A 25,007-nucleotide genomic window follows, 5' to 3' on the forward strand; every position below is an offset into this window, starting at 1 on the left:
TTAGCAATGATATAGAATAGCTAAGCACCATCACAAGCTACCAAGTTCTATTTTATACTTGTAGAGTATTCAACCCAACAATAGCACAATATACTTTTTTTTCAAGTGGGAAATAAGTTAACATGCAATGAGACATCACCAAGACAGACTATATGCTGGATCATAAAACCTTAAGGAATTCAGAAGAATCAAAATTACACAGAGTATAATCTTTGAACATCATGGAACCAAACTAGAAATCTATACTAGAAAGATGACAGGAAAGTGTACAAACAATTAAAAATTAAAACACTTTTAACTAAGATGGGGTCAAATAGGAAATCTAAAAAGAAACTTAAAAACACATAGAACTGAATGAAAATAGGGAGGAGGGACGGGAGAGGGTGGTGGGGAAATGGACATTGGGGAGGGTATGTGCTATGATGAGTGCTGTGAAATGTGTAAACCTGGCGATTCACAGACCTGTACCCCTGGGGATAAAAATACATTATATGTTTATTAAAATAAAAAAAAAAGAACTGAACGAAAATAGACACACAACATATTAAAATTTGTGAGATGCAGCTAGAGCCCTGCTCTGAAGGAAATTTATAACACTAGATGCTTATATTGAAAAGAAGAAAGGCTTCAAATCAGCACTCTTAAGTTCCTATCTCAAGATACTGGAAAAAGAAGAGCAAAATAGACCCAAAGCAAACAGAATGGAGGAAATCATTATAAGTAGAAATCAATGAAATTGAAAATGGGAAAATTATTTAGAAATTTAATGAAATAGAAAGCTGGTTCTTAGAAAAAAATTGAATGAAATTGATAATCTCTAGATTGACAATAAAAACAAAGATGACATAAATGACCAAGATCAAGAATAAAACAAGGGATATTACTACAGATTTTGTAGTGAGTAACAGGGTAATAACAAGCACCTTGACACTCATAAATTCAACAACTTGGAAGAACTAGACCAAGTCTTTGAAAACTACACACTACCAAATTGGAATAGATACCTTAAGCAGTCCTGTAACTTAGTTTTTGTTTGTTTGTTTGTTTTTTAGATTTTATTTATTTACTTGTCAGAGAGCGAGAAAGAGAGCACAGGCAGGCAAAGGAAGAGGGAGAAGCAGGCTCCCTGCTGAGCAAGGAACCCGATGTGGGACTCGATCACAGGACGCTGGGATCATGACCCAAGCCGAAGGCACCGCTTAACCGACTGAGCCACCCAGGCATCCCAGCCCTGTAACATTTAAAAATTGAATTTGTGATTTAAAAGGTATATAAAAAAAGAAATCTTCAGCCCTACCTGGTTTCACTGGAGAATTTTGCCAAACATTCAAAGAATTAACACCAGTTTGATACAATGATACAATCTCTTAGGAAATAGAAACAGTAGGAATATTTCCCAACTCATTCTGAGGCCTGTATTACCCTGATATCCAAGCTCGACAAAGCACAAAAAAAGAAAAGTACAGACTAATGTATCTCATGAACCCAGGTGCAAAAATCTGTAATAAAATTTTAGTTATTCTAATCTAACATGACCAAGTAGCATTTAGTCTGGAAATGCAAATCCTGTTTCAATATTAGAAAATCAGTGTAATCCACCGTATCAGTAGGCTGAAGAAGAAAAATCATATAATCAAATCAATTGATGCAGAAAATCTTTTGATAAAGTTCATGACTTAAACTGTCAGTAAACTAGAAATAAAGGGAAACACCCTCAACTTCCTAATAGGCATCTACAAAAAAAACAAAAACCTTAAATCTAACTTCATATACATAGAAGACTAAATGCTCTCCCTCTACAGTAGGGAAAAAGAGAAGGATGTTTGCTCTCACCACTGGAATCACAACATCGTACTGGAAGTTCTAGTTACTGCAGTAAGGCAGGAAAGAGAAATAAAAGGCATACAGAGTTGAAAAGAAGGAAGGAATGAAATAATTGTTATTTCCAGTTGACATGATTATTTGTTTAGAAAATCCGAAGAACTCTCCGAAAACTCTTCTGGAACTAAAAGATGAGTTCATTATAGTTAGCAGGATGCAAGATTCAACACATAAAAATCAACTGAATTTCTATACATTGACAATAAAGAAGTGTATAAAAATACAATACCATTTATAAATGCTTCCAAAAAATGAAAAAAATTAGTAAAACATGCAGGATTTATGCAATTAAAATGACAAAATGTTGATGAAATCAAAGAAGATCTAAATACTTAAAGAATCATATCATGTTCATGAATTGGAAGACTCAATGTAGTAAAAATGGTAGGTTGTCCTAACTTGATCTTTGTTTAGTGTAATTCCTGGTAAAATCTCAGGAACATTTTTTATAGATACAGACAAACTTATTCTAAAATGTATATGGAAAGGGAAAGGTCTTAAAACAGCCAAAACAGTTTTGAAGAATTAAGTGGGAAGAATGACTCTTCCTTATATTAAGGCTTCCTTACAGCTATAGAAATCAAAACAGTATAGTATGAGTGGAGTGGTAAGTACATAGATTAATGGAACAGTATGGAAAACCCACAAATAGATCTATAAAAATGTGCCCCACTGATTTTTGAAAAAGAAGCAAAAGCAGTTCATGGAGGGTAGATTGCCTTTTCAGTATGAATGCTTGAGAAATTGGACATCCATTCATATGCAAAAATATGAAACTTGACCTAAATCTCACACCTTATAAAATAGTTAAAAGAGGTCATGCATTCTAGGGGAAAACATAAAATGGTAAAACTTTTAGAAGAAGGAGAAAATTTGAGCTCTCAGACTAGACAAAGAGTTCTTAGACTTGGAGTCTAAAGCACAGTCCATAAAAGGAAAATGTTATAAACTGGACTTGGCATCAGAATTAAAAACTTTGTTCTGCAAAAAAATTTTGTTAGGGGGCACCTGGGTGGCTCAGTGGGTTAAAGCCTCTGCCTTTGGCTCGGGTCGTGATCTCAGGGTCCTGGGATCGAGCCCCGCATCGGGATTCTCTGCTCCGTGGGGAGCCTGCTTCCTCTCCTCTCTCTCTCTACCTGCCTCTCTGCCTACTTGTGATCTCTGTCTGTCAAATAAATAAACAAAATCTTTAAAAAAAAAATTTTGTTAGGAGGGAGAAAATACAAATTACATTTTGGGAGGAAAATATTTGTAAAGCCCATATTCAAGAAAGGGCTTGTGTTGGGATGCCTGGGTGGCTCAGTCTGTTAAGGCGCTGCCTTAGGCTCAGGTCATGATCCCATGGTCCTGGGATTGAGTTCCGCATCCGGCTCCTTGCTCAGCAGGGAGCCTGCTTCTCTCTCCACCTCTGCCTGCCATTCTGCCTGCTTGTGTGCGCTCTCTCTCTCTCTCTCCTTCCCTCTCACAAATAAAAAAACAAAATCTTAAAAAAAAAAAAAGAAAGAAAGAAAAAGAAAGGGCTTGTGTCTAGAACACATAAAGAATCCAAAACTCAACATTAAAAACACTGAGAATCGGGGCGCCTGGGTGGCTCAGTGGGTTAAAGCCTCTGCCTTCGGCTTGGGGCATGGTCCCAGGGTCCTGGGATCGAGCCCCGCATCAGGCTCCCTGCTTGGCAGGAGCCTGCCTCCTCCTCTCTCTCTCTGCCTGCCTACTTGTAATCTGTCTGTCAAACAAATAAATAAAATAAAATAAAAATAAATAAATAAAAACAATGAGAATCTAATTAGAAAATGGGCAAAAGACAGGCTAAACATTGCATCAAAAAGGGTATACAGATGGCAGATAACATCATTAGCTGTGCGGGAATTGCAAATTGAAACCACATTGATATATCACTACACACCTATCCGAGTGACTAAATTTAAAGTGATAAAAAGGGCACCTGGGTGGCTCAGTGGTTAAGCAACTGCCTTCAGCTCAGGTCATGATCCTGGAGTCCCAGGATCAAGTCCCGCATCGGGCTCCCAGCTCTATAGGGAGTCTGCTTCTCCTTCTGACCTTCTCCCCTCTTAAACTCCCTCTTTCTCTCCCCCTCTCTCTCTCAAATAAATAAACAAGATCTTAAAAAAAAAAAAAGTAATACCAACACTTCCAATCCATGGATTGGAGTATCTTTTCTTTTTTTTTTAAGATTTTATTTATTTATTAGACAGAGATCACAAGTAGGCAGAGAGACAGGCAGAGAGAGAGGAGGAAGCAGGTTCCCTGCCAAGCAGAGAGCCCGCTGCGGGGCTCCATCCCAGGACACTGGGATCATGACCTGAGCCAAAGGCAGAGGCTTTAACCCACTGAGCCACCCAGGTGCCCCGGATTGGAGTATCTTTTAAAAAAAAAAAAAAGTGATTAAAAACCAGATGCTGGTGATGATGTGGAGAAACTGAATTATCCATTGTTGGTGAGAATGTAAAGTGACACAACCATTATGCAAAATAATTTGACAGTCCCTTTTAAAACTAAAAATGGACTTACCATAGGTAATTCTACCTTGCACCTATGTCCCAGAGTAAAGAAAATGTATTTTCACTCAGAAATTTGTACATGAATGTTCTTAGCAACTTCTAACTCTTCATAACCAAAAGGTTGAAACTGCCCAATGTCCTGCAGTGAGTGAGTGAATGAGCAAATTATGGTATATCCATACCATGGAATATTAGCAGTGAAACAGAACAAACCATTGATTTATGCATCCAATACCTTGAATGGACTGCAAGGAATAATATGAAGTAAAAACAGTCCATCTCAAATGGATATGTACTGTTTGATTCCAATGTGTAAATTTTGTGAAACGTAAAGATGGAGAACATATTAGTAGTTGATGGATGTTAGGTAGGGAGTAGTGAATATGGCTGTGAAGTGTATAGTAATGGTACAATTGAGTATCTTGATTATGGTGATGGTTACATAAGGTTATATGTGTGACAAAATTGCATTAATACAGATACACTGTATGTCATGTGTAATTGCTAGAATCAGTTTCCTGGCTTTGATAGTGTACTATAGTTATGCAAGATGATAAACTTGGGAGAGGGTGGATGCAGGGTCCATGAAAACTCCTTGTACATTTTACCTTTCTGTGAATCTAAAGTATTTCAAAATGAAATGTTAAAAAAAAAAAAATGGCTTCATGGGGCGCCTGGGTGGCTCAGTGGGTTAAAGCCTCTGCCTTCGGCTCAGGTCATGATCCCAGAGTCCTGGGATTGAGCCCTGCATTGGGCTCTCTGCTCCGCGGAGAGCCTGCTTCCTCCTCTCTCTCTGCCTGCCTCTCTACCTACTTGTGATCTCTGTCTAATAAATAAATAAAATCTTTTTAAAAAATTGCTTCAAAGTAACTCAGATTTTTCTACTTAAAGTCCTCAAATACCATGAAAGAAAGATGCAGTCTATAGTGATACTCAGTTCTCCTCCACCCACACTTCTGTAACTGTAGATACTTCCATCATCTTTTCATAGTTCACCTCACATCTTTGCCCAGTCTTGCCTATTTCTTGTTTTCTTCACCTTCCTACTCTCTGACTCATATCTCAAAAGCTCAAGGAACTGATAAGCTAATGCCAAGATCCCTTTGAAGAGGGGAAGAAACTTAGTGGGCAGTAGCCTTTGGTCAGGCTCCAATAAGAGATAGGCAGAGCACATTCATGTAATAATATTTTTTGTTCTGATATACCCACAATGTAGGTAGTATTATTATGCCCAAACTTACAGCAAGTTTAATTTTGCTGAAGGTCAGCAATGGTTAGGTGACATTGACAAATGTGTGAACTGACAGAATTTGGAGTCTTTCATAGTCCATGTTCTTAACCATCATATATATTGCCTGTCCACCATTACGATACACTGATGTGCACTACTGCAGATGTTATATATAAAAATGGTATGACATGTCACACTTAACTGACTGGAGGAGGTATGAGCTGGGCTTTCTCCATGGGAGAAATGTTTGATTTGCATTTTGGAAGATAAGTAGAATTAGCCATTTTAAGAAGATGAGTGAAATCATGACATAGTCTATAAACCACATGTAGTCATCATGGCTAGAATGTAGGCATTGGCAGAGATGAGAATAGATACAGCTAGGTCATAAATGGCCTTATCTGCCATGCAATGGAATAGAATGTATATGAATAATCTATATTCATATATTAAGATATGGAAACCATTGGAAGGTTTATGTGGGCTTTGATGTGAAAGAAACTATTATAAGGGCTACTCTGCATTGTAGAGAATAGACTGGGGAAAGGAATAGAGTAAGAGATGTAATGATAAATTAGGAAACTCTTGGAAAGTCAGAAGTCAAGAGAAGAGAGCATGAAGTAAGGCAGAAACTAAAGGGGTAGTTAGACAGGAGGAGGTAGCTTAGTAATTTGATGGTCCTTTGTTTTTGGCAGGGTAGAGAAAGAGGCAAAGAATACTCCCAGCTTGCTGACTTGAGTGGCAGATTGTGATCAATAACTGAAGTAGGAATAAAATCATATAGTAAAAAGAATGATGAAGTCAGGTTTATAAATTGTTTGAAGTAGCTTTGCTACTTCCAGGTGTTAGTTGAATATACACAGACATTCAAGAAAAAGGACTACAAGGCTGATTGAGATTTGGGAATCAGCAACATATGTTAAAGCCTAGGAATAAGAAGTGAAGGAGGACCAGAGAATGAACCTTGACAAAATATTGACATTAGTGATGAGCCAAGGAAGAGAAAAGCCAGGGAAAAATAGTGAGGATTGATTGGAAGAACCAGGAGAGAGTGCTGTTATAAATATGAAAGAGAAGAGAGATTTGTTTTTAATGTGTGAATTGTAGAACACTATTTGGTGGAATATTATGAATACTATATAGTCAGCTAACAATACTGTTTTTAAGGATATTGAATGTGAGGAGAGACTCGGAATATTACAATTAATTGATATGCTGATTAATATTAAGGTAAAATCAGAATAACTATAGTAAAATTCCAGTTCTGTAAAGATAAAATGTGTATGTATTTATACATATGAGGAAAAGGAAATTTGGAAGTAAATTAACTTTGGACTTTAGGTGCTTTGGGTTGTCAAATCGTGAATGATTTATAAGCTTTCTGCAGTGAACATTTTTTTTTTAAAGATTTTATTTATTTATTTGACAGACAGAGATCACAAGTAGGCAGAGAGGCAGGTAGAGAGAGAGAGGAGGGGAAGCAGGTTCCCCACGGAGCAGAGAATCCCGATGCGGGCTCGATCCCAGGACCCTGAGATCATGACCTGAGCCGAAGGCAGAGACTTTAACCCACTGAGCCACCCAGGCGCCCCTGAACTTATGTTTTTTTGAGAGGAAAAAAATACTTGTATGGATTCAAACTTATCTCCTGTGGAAATATTAATTAAAAATTTACTCCAAAGTGTCCATTTGAATTGTGAACTAGGAAGTCAGTGGTAACCTTGAAAATTTTCACAGTCTTTGTGGGATCAGAAACCAGATTGTGTTAGGTTAGAAAGTAAATAGGGAAAAAAATGTAAATAGGAAGCAGGAAAATGGAGGTCATGAATATAAAAAAGTATGCTTTCAATAAGCTGATAAAAAGACATTAGATAGGAAAGTTAGACCCTGATGATTTTTTTAAGGAGAAAATCTTACAGCATAGTTGTGTGCTGAAGGCGGAGAAAATGGATAGTTTGTCAATCTGATAACTTTTTAGAAGGATATTAATAATTTCTAATAAGGACAGAATTCCATGTTTATGATAAGCTGTGTTTAAAAATGATACCAGTTTGTGATTGAGTGTGATCATTTGTAGTATAGTAACAGGATATGCCCAAGTGTAGAGTTTGAGTTCAAGCATTTAATATTGTGTCTGTGTATTTAGTATGTAAACAAATGTGTAGAAATGACCGGCCCTTTACAGAACAGAACTTGTATTTGGGTTTAGCTAACCTCCAAAGCAGTTTTAAAAAACTGATTACTTAAATGACTAATAAAAACATAGCTGGTCTCTCTTTTGAATAATTATATATGGGGTTTAATTGCTTCCTTCTGTTCTCAATGAATGTGTTGGTTATACTGACGTAGGAAAATGCCAGGGTTTATCTTAAGTTTATCCACTAGAAATGATCAGTGTTTGCCAAATGAAATAAAGTGGCACCTGGATATTCCTAGGTAAGATGCTAATGTAGCCTTAGTCATTCTTTAAACTTAGTACATTAAATGATGAACAGGGAATCCTGCAAAACCTGGCAGCTATGTATGGAGGCAGGTCCAGCTCTTCGAGAGGAGGGAAGCCAAGAAACAAAGAGGAAGAGGTATGCTTCCCGCATGTTCGCTACCTCCGTCACATAGCCATTTTTGAGTTTATTGCCTTCCTTTCTTGCATGGTTTAAATTCTTAACAATTATTTAAGGATTTTGTAATTCTACAGGGACCTGTTAATATAATTTGACTGACATGCTGTGTCATAATTTTGCCCCATAACTGATATTCAGTATTCTGAGTTGATTTCTTTTCTTTTGATAAAAATAAAAATTTATAATTATGTGTTTCTTTTCAGAAATAAGTTGATCTAAATTAAACACTTGAAAGCTAATATTACATTTCCATTAACCAGATTTTGAAACTTTTATTTCTTGTATTCAGATTAACACTTTTCTTTAAATTAAAAAATTCTTAGCAATAAAAATATTGGTAGTTTTTTCTTTAAATTAAACTGCTGTATGTTTTTTTTCTCTCCTTGTAGGTCTATCTGGCAAGACTGAGGCAAATAAGACTGCAGAATTTCAATGAGCGCCAACAGATTAGAGCCAAACTTCGTGGTGAAAAGGCAGGTTGAATAATAATTTTTAAAAAGTAATTGAATGACATTATAATAGATTAAGATTAAAAATGTTATGCCACTGGGGCGCCTGGTGGCTCAGTTGGTTAAGCATCTGCCTTTGGCTCAGGTCATGATCCCACAGTCCTGGGAAAGAGCCCCACATCAGGCTCCCTGCTCAGCGCGGAGTCTGCTTCTCCCTCTTCCTCTTCTCCCCCTTCCTCTTCTCCCCACCCCCAACTTGTGCATGCCCTCTCTCTGTCTCTCTCTCCTCTCTTTCTCTCTCTCTCGCTCTGAAATAAATGAATAAAATCTTTAAAAAAAATAAAAAATGCTGTGCCACTAACATAAAATCTGATAGAGTTAAAGTCAAAGATCAGAAAACTATACATAGGAGTAAAATGCATTTTAGTTGTGGGATTTAAAATTAATAAGACCATTTTTCAAGAGGAATTTTGAGAGGAAAATTAAAGTACTACCCATGGCCATTTTATATCATTCTATTTTTGTCTTTTTTTTCCATTCATTGTCTATAAGAGTTCGTAGTTGTGGATAATTCACTTGCAGCACTTGAGAGAAAACTAGCAGTGTTAAACAATATACCATTTTATATTTTTAGGTGTTAGTTTATTCGTATTATCTTCCACAGAGCTCTACACTGAATTCAAGGCTCTGTCCTAAGAGATTTGCTTATGTACTTACTTTGTAGAAAGAAGCTGATTATTCTGAAGGACAAGAAGGAAGTGAGGAGGCTGACATGCGGCGTAAAAAAGTTGAAGCATTTAAGGTATAAACTAGAAATATAGTTTTCTTGGAGAAGATTGGGACTTAAGGTAGAAAATTGTGTTATGTCTTGGGGCACCTGGGTGGCTCAGTGGGTTAAGCCTCTGCCTTTGGCTCAGGTCATGATCTCAGGGTCCTGGAATTGAACCCCACATCAGGCTCTCTGCTCAGTAGGAAGCCTGCTTCTTCCTCCCTCTCTCTCTGCCTGGCTCTGTGCCTACTTGTGATCTCTGTCTGTCAAATAAACAAATAAAATCTTAAAAAAGTAAAAGAAAATTGTGTTAAGTCTTACATAGTTATTCTCTGCCTTAATTTTTCATTCCCCTTTATCCCTCACTGTTTGGTTTCTAGAAAACAGTGTCTTCCTCTCTCTTCGTATCCTGTATTTATGGAGAGTAATTTGATAAAATGACAGAAGTATATGAAACTTTACACAATCTTAAAAAGAAAAAATGGTAACCTTAAAAATGAAAAATATTATTGTCTATTTCTCTGAAGACAAATGATGTCTGTATATAACCATAGTTTAAAATTTTTACATATGATATTCCATTAGAATGAGAGATGGAGAGAAGTGAGTTGGGCGAAATCGGAGGGGGAGACAGGCCATGAGAGACTGTGGACTCTGAGAGACAAACTGAGGGTTTTGGGGGGGTGGGGGGTGCGGTGAGCCTGGTGGTGGGTATTATGGAGGGCACATATTGCATGGAGCAGTGGGTATGGTGCATAAACAATGAATTTGGGAACACTGAAAAAAAATTAAATTAAATTTAAAAAATAAATAAATAAAAATACCATCATGCTGCACACTTAAAAAAAAAAAAAGAATATGCCTGTATTTATTTTTATTCAACAAATACTTTTTGAGCAGCTGCTTTGTGTTGAGCCCTGGTTTTAGTGCTAGGGATATAGAGTGAGCTTCTATTTTTACTCAAGAAATTCTCCCCCACCCCCAGAACTCCCTCTTTTTTGGCAAAATAAGTAGATCGTTTTAGAGACCTCAAACAAAACAAAACAAAAAAACAACCTATGCCTTCTTTCTGGTAACTAATTTTGTTGATTGTTTTTATTTTCAGGCCCAAGCAAGTGCACGTGCTGCTGTACTAAAAGAACAATTAGAACGAAAGAGAAAGGAAGCGTATGAGAGAGAAAAGAAAGTATGGGAAGAACATGTAAGATTTAGCTCATATTCTTGATCGTGGTCATGTTGATGTTCCTATATCTCTTACTGGCTAATATGTCACCATTATAATTTTGTAATTCTTTCCCATTTTTTATTCTCATTCATTCTCCCCTCTCATCCCCTCACCTGTCTCTCCCTCTCTGTCTTTCCCATTTAAGGATGATCAATATGAAAGTTATTTTGGGGTTTGATTTGGGGTGAGAACCTAATTTACTTATTCTAAATGAATAAGTTCTAAAATAATAAGTTTTTATTATTGCCAGTTCCTAATCAAAGTCCTGGCATCACTTAATGGCTGTGCTTTCCTTCTGCCACTGATTCATAGATATATTTTATATATATCTATATATATATAAATATAAATAATAAATAATATAAATCTATAAATAAATATAAAAATAAATAAAAATAAATAAAAATAAAAAATAAATAAAAATAAATATAAATATAAAAATATTTATATATTTTATATATAATATAACATATAGATTCATGATTTATATTATAAAAATATATAAATTTATAGTATATTAATCTACTTTTATACATTAATATAAATACCTATATAATTAATATGAGTTAATATAAATTATTGACATAAATAGTAATATAAATATATATATTGAACTCTTATACAAACTAGAGAATGACTCTATAGTACACATGCATCAAGCTCTCTTCTGCTCCATTACTCTATCTGTTCTGCCACCACCTCACTATGTTAGTAATTGTGGATTTAGAATATATTTAAAATTTTTTAAATATAATTTTACATTAACAATAAACATTTTAACAATGTTTATTCTTCTGATCCATGAGCATGGAATGTTTTTCCATCTTTTTGTGTCTTCAATTTCTTTCATGAGTGTTCTGTAGTTCCTCGAGTACAGATCCTTTACCTCTTTGGTTAGGTATCTTATGATTCTTGGTGCTATAGTAAATGGAATCAATTCTCTAATTTTCCTTTCTATATTTTCATTGTTGGTGTATAAGAAAGCAACTGATTTCTGTGCACCGATTTTGTATCCTGCCACATTACTGAATTGCTGTATGAGTTCTAGTAGTTTGGGGGTGGAGTCTTTTGGGTTTTCCATATAAAGTATCATGTCATCTGTGAAGAGAGAGAGTTTGACTTCTTTGCCAATTTGAATACCTTTTTTTGTTGTCTGATTGCTGTTGCTAGGACTTCTAGTACTATGTTGAACAACAGAGGCGAGAGTGGGCATCCTTGTTGTGTTTCTGATCTCAAAGGGAAGGTTGTCAGCTTTTCCCCACTGAGAATGATATTTGCTGTGGGTTTCTCATACATAGATTTTATGAAGTTGAGGAATGTTCCCTCTATCCCTATACTTTGAAGAGTTTTAATGAGGAATGGGTGCTGTATCTTGTCAAATGCTTTTTCTGCATCAGTTGAGTAGACCATGTGGTTCTTCTCTCTTCGCTTATTGATTTGTTCTATGACATTGATTGATTTGCAGATGTTGAACCACCCTTGCATCTCAAGGATAAATCCCATGTGGTCATGGTGGATAATCTTCTTAATGTACTTTCTTAATGTACTGTTGGATCCTATTAGCTGGGATCTTGTTGAGAAATTTGGCATCCATATTAATCAGAGATATTGGTCTGAAATTCTCTTTTCTGATGGGGTCTTTGCCTGGTTTGGGGATCAGGGTAATGCTGGCTTCATGGAAAGAGTCTGGAAGTTTTCCTTCTGTTTCTATTCTTTGAAACAGCTTCAGGAGACTAGGTATTATTTCTTCTTTGAATTTTGTAGAATTACCCAGGGAATCCATCAGGTCCTGGGCTCTTGTTTTTTGGGAGGTTTTTGATCACTGCTTCAATTTCCTTACTAGATATTGGTCTATGCAGGTTGTCAATTCCTTCCTGTTTCAGTCTTGTAAGTTTATAGGTTTCTAGGAATGCATCCATTTCTTCTAGGTTGCTTAGCTTATTGGCATATAACTGTTGATAATAATTTCTGATGATTGTTTCTATTTCCTTAGTGTTAGTTGCGATCTCTCCCCTTTCATTCATAATTTTATTAATTTGGGTCCTCTCTCTTTTCTTTTGGATTAGTTTGGCCAGTGGTTTATAGATCTCATTAATTCTTTCAAAGAACCAGGTTCTAGTTTCGTTGATATGTTCTACTGTATCTCTAGTTTCTATCTCACTGATCTCTGTCCTAATCTTGATTATTTCCCTTCTTGTGCATAGGTTTGGCTTAATTTGTTGTTGGTTTTCCAGTTCTTTAAGGTGTAAAGAGAACTGGTATATTTGGGATTTTTCAATTTTTTTGAATGATGCTTAGATGGCTATGTATTTCGCCCTTAGGACTGCCTTTGCTGTATCCCATAGGTTTTGGACTGATGTGTCTTCATTCTCATTGGTTTCCATGAATTGTTTAAGTTCTTCTTTGATTTCCTGGTTGATCCAAACATTCTTGAGCAGCTTGGTCTTTAGCTTCCAAGTGTTTGAATTCCTTCCAAACACTTTCTTGTGGTTGAGTTCCGGTTTCAAAGCATTGTTGTCTGAGAATATGCAGGGAATAATCTTAATCTTTTGGTATTGGTTGAGCCCTGATTTGTGACCCAGTATGTGGTCTACTCTGGAGAAAGTTCCATGTGCACTCGAGAAGAATGAGTATTCTGTTGTTTTTGGGTGGAATGTTCTTTATATATCTATGAGGTCCATCTGGTCCAATGTGTCATTCAAAGCTCTTGTTTTTTTATTGATTTTCTGCTTGGATGATCTATTACTGAGGGTGGCGTGTTAAGATCCCTACAGTTAATGTATTCATATCAATATGACTCTTTATTTTGGTTAACAGTTGGCTTATGTAGTTGGCTGCTCCCATATTGGGGGCATAAATATTTACAATTGTTAGATCTTCTTGGTGGATAGACTCTTTAAGAATGATGTAGTGTCCTTCTTTATCTCTGATTACATTCTTTAGTTTAACATCTAATTTATCTGATATGAGAATTGCTACCTCAACTTTCTTTTGAGGCCCATTGCATGAAAGATGCTTCTCCTTCCCTTCACTTTCAGTCTGGGTGTATCTTTAGGTTCAAAATGGGTCTCTTGTACAACCTGTGGACAGGCCCTGTCGTTTTATCCAATCTGCAACCCTGTGCTGCTTTATGGGAGCATTTAATCCATTCCCGTTGAGAGTTAACTGACATCATGTTGCCTGTGATGTCCTTATTTCTATAGATTGTCTCATAAATTTCTGTTCTATGTTTTTATGTTCTATGTTGGGTTCTTTCTTCTTTTATAGAACCTGCCCCTTAATATTTCTTGTAGTGCCAGCTTGATGGTCACGTACTGTTTTAAACCTTGCCAGTCTTGGAAGATTTTTATCTCTCCATGCATTTTTTTTTTAAGATTTTATTTATTTATTTGACAGACAGCACAAGTAGGCAGAGAGGCAGGCAGAGAGAGGAGGAAGCAGGCTCCCTGCTGGGCAGACAATCCCAGGACCCTGGGATCATGACCCGAGCCGAAGGCAGAGGCTTTAGCCCACTGAGCCACCCAGGCGCCCCCTCTCTCCATCCATTTTGAATGTCGGCCTTCCTGGATAAAGTATTCTTGGCTGCATGTTCTTCTCATTTAGAGCCCTAAATGTATCTTTCTAGCCCTTTCTGGCTTGCCAGGTTTCTGTGGACAGGTCTGATGTTACTCTTATGGACCTTCCTCTGTATGTAAGGAATCTCTTCCCCCTAGCTGCCCTTGGGACCTCTTGTCTAAAATTTTGATTCATGAATTTTGCAATCAAGTGTCTGGAAGTCTTTCCAGATTCGTTGATCTTGGTGGGTGTTCTTTGTGCCTCTAGGACATGATCGTTTGTTCCATTCCCCAGATTGGGGAAATTTTCATCCAGAATTTGTTCAACTATATCTTCTAGTCTTCTCTCTTTCTCCACACCCTCAGGGATCTCCAAAACTCTGACGTTGGAACGTTTCGTGGCGCCATTTATTTCCCTAATTCTGTTTTCATGGCTTCTAAGCTGTTTGTTCCAGGCCTCCTCGTAATCCTTTTTCTCTATCATTTTGTCCTCTAGATCACTAATTCTGTCTTCTACTTCGGTTACCCTAGCTGTTAGAGTTTTTGGGTTAGATTGGATCTCACTGATAGCATTTTTAACTTCTGCCAGGTCGGCTCTCACTTCTGCCCTTAGAGATTCTTTGTTGTCACAAATGGTTTTCTCCAACCTAGCCATTGCCTGGATAATTGTTACCATGAATTCCCTTTCCAACATACTGTTATGTCCATACCCAATAGTCCTGTGGGAGAAGGCACAGTCTCTGATTTTTTCTTTTGTTAGGTGTTCCTCCTCCTAATCATTTTGGTGACAGGTGATTGGGGGATGTATAGCTGAATATATCAGCCACGATCCAGGCAAGGTGCACCCTCTCCACTGATGTCTTCTGCCACTGTAGAATTCCAGAAGTGTATAATCTTACATCTCAGGCTGATTTTCTGGGTGTTCAGAGTGTTCTAGTAGATATTTAGCTCACTTCAGGGGACCGGTTGAAACAGGGTCTCCTACTTTTCTGCCTTCTTGCCCCTCCTCCTTATATTTAAATTTCTGATAGAGTTTTCCCCTCATTTCCTTTTTACTCTTCTTTGTTTTCCTTAGTTGCTTGCTCTCTTTTTCTTTACCAGATACATTCCTGGTTAATTTTTGTCTCTTTCTCTCTCTCTCTTTTTTAAAATTCTCTTGGGGGGCACCTGGGTGGTTCATTCATTTAAGCATCTGACTGACTCTGGATTTCAGCTTAGATCATGGTCTCAGAGTCATAAGCTCAAGCCCTGCATTGGGCTCCTCATTCAGTGGGGAGTCTGCTTCTCTCTTTCTCTCTCCTTGTCCCCCCTCACTCTCTCCCTTTCTGTCTCTCAAATCAATAAATAAATCTTTAAAAGAAATTCTGTTGGAATTTTTATCAGTATTACCTGAATCCCACAAATTAATTTATTCAGGAGCATGTTAAGTATCTACATTTATTCATTATTTCTTTTATATCTCTTGCACAATTTTGATCATTTTAAGGTCATACTTGTTATATTTTTTGTAAAGGTTATTTGTTAACAGTACCTAATTCTATTTCTGTTTTAAAAGGGTTTTTTTTTCCTTGCCAGAATATTGCTGTTATGTGGAGAAATTGTTGGGTTTTAGCTTATACAGTGTTTAATTTTTTGGATTTTTAGTGTACAGCTATATCAATGGCAAGTAACCATGATATATATCATAACAATAATTCTTATAGTTTATTGTAGGGACATTATAACCACTGCACATATTGTGCTTTGTTTAATCTTTACAACTTTATAAAATAGATAGAAGGATGAAACAATTAGGTGACGTCAAAATTCCAGTAAGTACGGAATAGTGATTTGAACCTAGGCCTGCCCAGTGTTGAAGTCTTTATTCTTTTTTTTTTTTTTTTAAGACTATTTATTTATTTGAGAGAAAGAGAGAGAGTGAGAGAGAGCATGAGATGGGGGAAGGTCAGATGTAGAAGCAGACCCCCCATGCAGCTGGGAGCCCAATGTGGGACTTGATCCCTGGACTCAAGGATCATGACCTGAGCCGAAGGCAGTTGCCCAACCAACTGAGCCACCCAGGCACCCAAAGTCTTTATTCTTATGCACTAACCTTAATTTCCCTTGTTTTCTTTAAGCTGTACCTTGTCTTACTGTTTTACTTTTATTACATTGGCCAGAACTTCTAGGACAACATTAAACAATAATAGGGATAATATTTTGTTCCTATTTTTTAAAAAGATTTTATTTATTTATTTGTCAGAGAGAGAGAGCACGCGCACACATAAGTAGGCAGAGTAGCAGGCAGAGGCGGAGAGAGAAGCAGGCTCCCTGGGGGGCAAGGAGCCCGATGTGGGACTCGATCCCAGGACCCTGGGCTCATGGCCTGAGCCAAAGGCAGTGGCTTAACCGACTGAGCCACCCAGGCGTCCTTTGTTCCTATTTTTAATGGAAATACTTTTGTCATTTTTCTGTTATATATGGTAAAATAATAAGGAGTATCGTTGTATCTCTAGGATTTAATAGTTTTTATCAGTGGTGTGTTTTGGAGTTTGATCACATGTCTTGTGTGTCTCTTCTTAATTCACCATTTGAGTAACATATAGGGAGATTCTCTTCTTACCAGCTTCCTGATGAAAAAGAACCACTTAGCTATAAGAGAATGTGTGAAAGAGACAATTCCAAAAGTTAGAATATGTCTAAGGATTGTTTGATAATTCCTTTTTGTTTTTTGTTCAAAGTAGTTTCATTTAATAGCTGTTCTGATTTGTTTGTCCTGTTAGTTACATTTTTCTCCTGTTTTAAAAGTCTAGGAGTAGAGAAATCTCATCTCACTCCCCCTTTTCCTTTCCTGATGTAACATGGACAAGTTTGAATGTGAAACTAACTGTGATAATATATTTCATCTTCCCCAAGAGTGTCTAGTAATTATCTCCTGGCCCATTGACCAAAATTTACCTAGCTTTAGATTGCTATACTTTTTAAATATTTTAAACCTAGTGTTCCTTAATTCCCTTTTCCTCCCCCTTATTTCAGATGGAGTAGCATGAATAGGGCAAGAGTATTAACAATTATAGTGCTAACTCATCAGCTGTTCCTCAAGAGAAAGTTTCAACAACCAAATTTGTGAGAAGTAGAAATAATTCATCTTTGTAGTCAGAACCAATGATTTCTTTTATTACCCAAGTCCCTTCAGGGTTACCTTAATCTGGAAAATAGTATGAGCCTACCTTTGGTGATATATACATATATACATATGTATGTATGTATATGTGTGTGTGTGTGTGTATCAGGAATAATCTGCTTTTTTCTGTTGGTTTTGTATCTTTAACACAGGAAACAGGGACATTTCATCTTGTGCTCATTTGCACAGTGGGGCAGAGATTATATCAAGATGAATCCGTATGAACCTCCCTGTATATTCTTTTTCAATCAGCTTTCTTCATGATAAGCTTGCTGCTATCATCCTTGTATTCAGCAATAATATTGCAGTTGCAAATTTTACAGACCATTAATTGCCCTTGCAGTTTTTAGTTTAGTCTTTAATAATCCATTCTAGCAGTTTATATAGCACATGAAGGTGATTGGGATAGTAATATATCCATTAAATATGATAAGCTTATGCTTAGTGTAAATCAGCCTTATTTTTTAAATATGATCTATTATCCAAAATTAGATGGGGCATCCACATTTTTGACAATAGCGGTCTACATGGCTTTGATTACGTGATACCCTTTAGTCTTAGAGATGGGACAGCTACTCCATATACTCTGCTATTGTTATACATGCATGCATAGGCCTGCTCGGCAGCAGGCTTATATAGCCACCTGCCAGTCTGTGCCAGCTATATATACACCTTGTGATGTCCCCAGAGTAAAATGAATGGCTTTGTCTTGGTTCATGTTGTGATTGGCAAGTGGGATACTGGAGTAGCACATTTATCAATGGGAAATGTTTCCTTTTCTCTGTCATGTAGGAACTGCTCATTTTAGTGATTCAGAATGTTATGCTTCCAAAGCCCAAGTTAATATAGCTCAGGGAACACAAAGCAGAGCTGTGTAATTATGTTTCTCTCCTGAAATCTGCTTTTTGTGGGCAAAACATCTCTAGAGGTGTTTGTAGCCCACAAACACCTCTAAATGTGGTCTTAAGTACATCTTGTATAACGGTTTTCGAAAACACAGTTCCCCAAACAGGCTTTCTTTTTATAGCTTATTTCCCATTGCGCTACCCATTCAACAAGATCGTGACCACTGTCCAGGAGTAAGTGTAAACATATGCTTGATCATTCAGTATCAGTGTATCTATCGATTCAGTTGACTGTTTCATTTATTTCTTTTCCTTTTTTAAAAAAGATTTTATTTATTTATTTGAGAGAAAGAACACTTGAGCATGAGTGGGGGGACAGAGGGAAAGGGAGGAGAAGTAGACTACCCATTGAGGAGGGAGTCAACTTGGGGTTTAGTCCTAGGACTCCAAGATCATGACCTGAGCTGAAGGCAGACGCTTAACCAACTGAGCCACCCAGGCACCCCTTTTTTGTCTTCTTACTCTCATTGGTGCTTGACACTTCCATTGACATCCTTCAGTTACAGTTCTACAGTTGTAAATGGAGCTGTTTACTATATTTTTAATCTAAATTATCATAGTGGGGTACCCAATCTGTATATTTCTTAGTATCAATTCAGGAAACGTATCTGTGGAAGTCTATTCTTTGGTTAGGTCAGAGACTATATTTTGAATATGCTGTGTTCCTTCTGCTGTGCATTTCACTCTTTGTTGTGTATCTTATTTCTATCATTGTCTCATTCTTTGGACCTGCCAGATAGGCCTGTAAGGCTTCTGGTGGACCTACTCCTCATCTTTGGCTACTTCAGAATGTTCTTATCCTTAAGTCTTGCCACTGTTAGGGTCCGTAATCAAAGGAGGTCAAACAAAGCTTTATTTCGTGCCAAGCATTGAGAATCAAACTGACCGGTCGGGGCTGTCTCTTACAAAGAGGCGACCCCTCCTAGCCTCACAGACTAACTTTTATAGAGGTAGTTGAGCCTGGCTATACACAGGTGGCCAATGAGATTGCAATACACAGAGAAAACTGCACAGTCATGCTAGGTCTACAACACACAGAGAAAACTGCACAGTCATGCTAGGTTACACGTGGGTGGCCAGTTGAATTTCAATTTACCCTAGTAGATATATGCACCCCCAGTGATTGGATGTCTTCACCTGGCCTGACCCGCCCTTGTATCTAGGCCTTGCAAGTAAGTTCCTCTGGGAAGGGCAGGGTCACTCTAAGTTCACTGCATAAACACAAAATGACTCCCTCTGGCTACGTAGGCCCTTACACTCCCCCCTTTTCTTTGGAGATTTGTCAAATCCTTGACTTTTCAGCTAGTTCTATGTTCACCTGTTAAAAGGAGTTATATTGAGCATGTAAGACTAACATTTTTATCGTTCTAATTTTCTTTTGTACAAATGACATTAGGGCGTTTATAATGCAGGGGCCAAAAAGTAACATTAGTGCACAGTCAGCTGATGAGTTAGCCATTCACCGCTTTGTATAACCTTTTCCATTTTCCTAATTCCGTTCGTCTAATTTCCCACCTATACTTTTTTTGTCTTATGAAGTGACTCAGAAGCTCTTACACAAACAGGTAACAATAGGAGCAACAATGAACTCATAGTCTTTTGAGTCTTAGCTTTAGTCCGTCGGCTGCAGCTTCCACCTCTGGGGAGGTGTCCTCGTCCTCGGCTCATTTGACGTGACCTGTGTGAATCCAGGCCCTGATGCCTTCTACTTTTACTGCCGTGGAGGTGGTCAGGATGACAGTAAACGGTCCCTTCCAGCGAGGCTCCAAGTTTCCCACTTGATGGCGATGTATCCAAACCAAGTCCCCGGGTTGGTAAGGATGTGGTTTCACCTCCGTCTCCATCTCTGTGGGCAGTTTGGATCCCTGTGTGGGCTCTTTTTAAGACAGATTCTAATGCTTGCGGTGACTGGAGTACAGACTGATCAGTCATTTCTGCTAGAGCAACCTCTTGTAGCCAAGGGCAGAGCTGGTGGGGAGTAGGGGGCTCCCAAACATTATTTCAAACGGGGTCACCTTGTTTAAGTAGGGTGTACATTGCACCCTGAGGAGGGCGAAAGGAAGGAGATCTACCCGTCCACCTCCAGTCTCCAGAATTAGCTTTGTCAAGGTCTCTTTAAGAGTCTGGTTCATTCTCTCTACTTGCCCGGAACTCTGGAGCCAGTAGGCACAATGTAGTTTCCAATTAGTGCCCACGGTCTTGGCCAATGTCTGTGAGACTGAACTCACAAATGCAGGGCCGTTGTCTGACCCGATCACGAGAGGCAGCCCAAACGTAGGAATTATTTCTTCTAATAGCTTTTTGGCTACCACTCCTGCCATCTCACGTTTGACGGAAAAAGCCTCTACCCAGTCTGAAAAGGTATCTACAAAAACTAACATATACTTGTGCCCATATTTTCCAGGTTTCATTTCTGTAAAATCTATTTCCCAATAAATTTCTGGTTCCTTACCACTTTCTCTTTTCCTTCTTCCCATTCTAGTTCCTCCCACATCAACTTCCTGGCATTGAGCACATCTATCAACTACATCCTGAACCATACGTCCTAATTTAGAAACCTGGAACTGCTGGCCTATAAGTTCCTTGAGTTTGCGTGTCCCCAAATGAGTACCCTGATGTATCTGGTCTACTAACTTCTTACCTAGTCTCTGAGGAAGAATTAACTCCTGTTTTAGTCTTAGCCCAATCCCCTTCATAGTCTAATTTAGCCCATTTTTGTAAATACTCTAAATCTTCTTCTTAATAGTTCAGTTTTTCTGGTAGGTCTGGAGCCGGGAGTATAACCAGCTCTTGCACCGTTTTTCGGGCTGCTTGCTTTGCGGCTTGAACTGCTAATTGGCTTCTTTTTGAAATCAGATCAGTCCCGTTTTGGTGTCCTGGGCAATGCATAATGGCCACCTCTTTTGGGTCCCAAATAGCCTGGAGGAGAGCCAATATTCCTTTTCTCTTTGTTGCTAATAGGCCCCTTTCTTTATAAATAGCCCCATGTATGTGGAGAGTAGCAAAGGTGTACCTGCTGTCTGTATAGATGTTGGCGGTTTTACCTTTGGCCATCTGCAGTGCCTTGGTGAGTGCAGTCAGCTCCGCTTTTTGTGCCGATGTTCTGTGTGGCAGGGCTGCTGTCCAGAGTTCCTGCTCAGGGGAAACCACCGCAGTCCCCGCATACCTCTTTCCATTGACCATGTAGCTACTCCCATCTGTGAATAGAGTCATCTCCGCATCCGGAAGGAGAATGTCTCTGAGGTCCGACCTTACTCCTGTGACTTGGGTTAGGACCTCCCTACAGTTGTGTGGGTGGTCAGCCAGCTCCTCTGGCAGCAGCGTGGCTGGATTTAGCACCGCCAAGGGCCGGAAGGTCACTCTTGGTTCATTGAGGAGGAGGGCCTGATACCCCGCCACTGGAGCGTTCGTCATCCATCGGTCTGGTGGAGTCTGGAGAAGGCCCTTGATAGCGTGGGTGGTGGTCAAGATGACATTTTGACCCAAAGTAAGTTAACTTGCATCCTTGACCAGGAGGGCCTTGGCAGCAATTATGCGGAGGTAAGGGGGGAACCCAGCCGCTACTGGATCTAGTTTCTTGCTAAGATAGGCTACTGGCCTTTGCGAAGGCCCCAGAGTCTGAGTCAAAACTCCTTTGGCCACTCTTGCTTTTTCATCCACATACAAGTGGAAGGTCTTGGTAACATCTGGGATGGCCAATGCTGGGGCACTCAGTAAGGCTGTTTGTAATTCCCGAAATGCTCCTTCTGCTTCAGCTGTCCACTCTATCATAGTGAGTCCCCCTTTTGCCAGTTCGTAGAGAGGTCGGGCAATCTCCACAAACTGCGGTATCCACAGCCTACAGTAGCCCACCATCCCAAGAAACTCCTTCACTTGTTGGGACATGGTGGGGCGGGGGTATCAGGTGATCACCTGTTTCCTGGACTCAGACAGTGAACATACTCCCTCATGGAGATCAAAGCCTAGATAAGTGGTGTGGCTCTGACAGAGCTGTGCTTTCTTTGCTGATACCCTTTTTCCTGCAGAGTCTGTAAGAGAGCTCTCATCCCCTGCAAACATGACTCATAGTCCTCAGCGGCTATTAGCAAGTCATCAACATACTGTACCAGTGACTCCCGGATTGGAGGTTCTGTACTCACGCAAATCCTTGTGTAGGGCCTCGTCGAAGATAGTGGGTGAATTCTTGAATCCTTGGGGAAGTCTTGTCCAGGTGAGCTGGCCTTGGAATCCTTCCTGTGGGTCAGACCACTCAAAAGCAAAAAGGGGCTGAGATTCCCTTGCTAAAGATATGCAGAAAAATGCATCCTTGAGATCTAAGATGTATACACAGTTCTTTTGGGGCCCAGGAGGGAAAGTAGGGTATAGGGGTTAGACACCATCGTGTGGATATCTTCAGCCCGTTTATTAACTTCCCGCAAGTCCTGAACGGGTTGGTACTCCCCAGTCTTGGCCTTTTTGATGGGCAGCAAAAGTGTGTTCCACGGAGATTTGCAAGGAACTAGGATCCCGTCTCCTCGGAGGCGGTTAATGTGCTTTCTGATCCCTTCCTTTGCTTCTCGAGGGAGGGAGTACTGCCAGACATGAACAGCCATAGCCATCGCTTTTAATTGTACCACCACGGAGGCTGTCCCTTGGCCAAGCCAGGGGGCTTCCCTTCTGCCCAGACTTTGGGAAACTCGACCTGTAGGGTTTGGAGAAGGCTCCCCGCCTTTGTCTCCTCTGGTTTTGAGACTGGCTCGTAAAGAAGGTATTCATCTACTGCTGCCACAAACATCTGCACAGTTGTCCATTTATGTCTTTTTATGCCATTTGCCCCTTGTCCCCAGACTTCCTCTCCAGATAGTTTTCCCATAGGTTTTTTTTTTTTTTTTAAAAGATTTTATTTATTTATTTGACAGACAGATTACAAGTAGGCAAGAGAGGCAGGCAGGGAGAGAGAGGAGGAAGCAGGCTCTCCACAGAGCAGAGAGCCCGATGTGAGGCTCGATCCCAGGACCCTGGGATCATGACCTGAGCCGAAGGCAGAGGCTTTAACCCACTGAGCCACCCAGGAGCCCCTTCCCATAGGTTTTAATTGATTTCTCCTCCACTTCAGTTTTTACCTGAGGTTCGGGGAGGGGCTCTGAACCATGGCCCCTTCAGTATGGTTGTCTTCCTTTCAGGGCACTCCCTGGCCCAATGTCCTTTTTCCTTACAGTAAGCGCACTGATCTGAATCTAAGTCTTCCCACCTGCCTTCTCTGTGCTTAGGCTTTTCCTTCCATTTACCATCCCTTCCCTGACTCATGTAATGCCAAAACCTTCCTCCTGTGCATCCCTGTTGTTAAACACCTGCTATTCCCACTAACTCAGTCAGATTCTTCCCTTCAAATCCTTCAACTTTTGATGTTTTCTCCCTATATCTGGTGCTGACTGACTGGCAAAAGCAAGATTCACTGCCCTCTGATTTTCGGGTGCCTCAGAGTCGATTGGCTATACATTTTATAGGCTTCAATAAGCTTTTCTAGGAAAGCTCCTAGAGACTCATTTTTACCTTGAGTCACCATACTAATTTTAGATAAACTTATGGGTCTCCTTGCAGCTGCATGGAGGCCTCTTAGTAGGGCCTGGCAGTAGAAGTGTAGGCTCTCTTTACCTTCATTGGAGTTTGGCTCCCATTTGGGGGGTTCCCTTGGGCAGTAGTCCTCCATCCGCCAGGGACCAAGGTCCCTGCCAAGTCTCTCACTTATCACCTTATGGGTTTCTCGAATGATGCAATCCCTCTCTTCCGCGTTAACGAGAGCCATAAGGAGCTGTTGAATATCCACCCAGGTGGGCTGGTGGGTAAGAAAGACAGTCTCCAAGAGACTAAGTCCTGAGGGTGGACAGAAAAGCATTTGTGTTGGGCCTTCCAGTCGTAGATGTCAGAAGAGGAGAAAGGGATATAGGTTAGGTGGGGACGCCCTCTCTTGTCCGGTAGAACAACCTCATGGAGAGGCAGCATTGGCAAGGTAAAGGGAGGCAGAGGGGGATAGAGGAAAGGGGAAGGATCAGGGCGGTCTTTCTGCTTGGTGGTCCCATAGGTGAACCCCGACTGTGTATGAGGCGGACTGGTAAGGGTGTCTTGGGACCGAGAATCAGGTTTAGGGGACAGATAAGGGGGGGGGGGGATTTCACAACCTCTACATCCGACGGAGGTAGGACGGTCTTCTTCCCTGGTTCCCCCTCATCTTTCTGTTCTGGTTTTGGTGATCTGACCTGCCTTAGAGGGAGAGAGATGGTTTCGTTAGCAGGGGGAATGACTTGAGTCATGACGGTGGCTTTTCTATCAGATATTGCCAGGCCACAATATGTATGGTATTTAGCCTCGATGGAGATCAAAGACCTCCCTCTGGGTAGAGTAGATCTGAGCCAAGGCAAACGTTCCTTCTGGTGGCCACCCTGTGGAGAAAGTGGGCCACTCTAATTGACAGAGTGTTTTTAGTTTTCCCGGGTAAACCTTGTCACCCGACTGGGTGGCTTTACCCTGAAAATCCTTGAAATGCTGGAGAACAAGACTTAGGGGTGTCACAGGTCCCTTACTCCCCGCTTGCCCCATTTCTCCAAACACAATAAGCAACACAACAGACAACAAAAAGACAAGACAGAGACAACTGCAGGCCCAGTGATCCTCGTCCAGAGCCTGCTGCTGGTGGGGACTTTCTCGGTT

General features: G+C 39.7%; 1 protein-coding gene across 1 annotated transcript in view; it reads left to right on the top strand.

Annotated features, from left to right (window-relative positions):
- Positions 1-25,007, top strand: part of NEK1 (NIMA related kinase 1) — a 206,528-nt gene that overhangs the window by 92,391 nt on the left and 89,130 nt on the right. The window contains exons 19-22 of the mRNA XM_080796317.1: positions 8,130-8,213; positions 8,645-8,728; positions 9,429-9,506; positions 10,579-10,674. Of these exons, the coding sequence (XP_080652443.1) occupies positions 8,130-8,213; positions 8,645-8,728; positions 9,429-9,506; positions 10,579-10,674 (342 nt within the window). The remainder of the gene's footprint in view (positions 1-8,129; positions 8,214-8,644; positions 8,729-9,428; positions 9,507-10,578; positions 10,675-25,007) is intronic.

This window comes from Martes martes (genome assembly GCF_963455335.1).
Source record: "Martes martes genome assembly, chromosome: 2".
Taxonomy (NCBI): Eukaryota; Metazoa; Chordata; class Mammalia; order Carnivora; family Mustelidae; genus Martes; species Martes martes.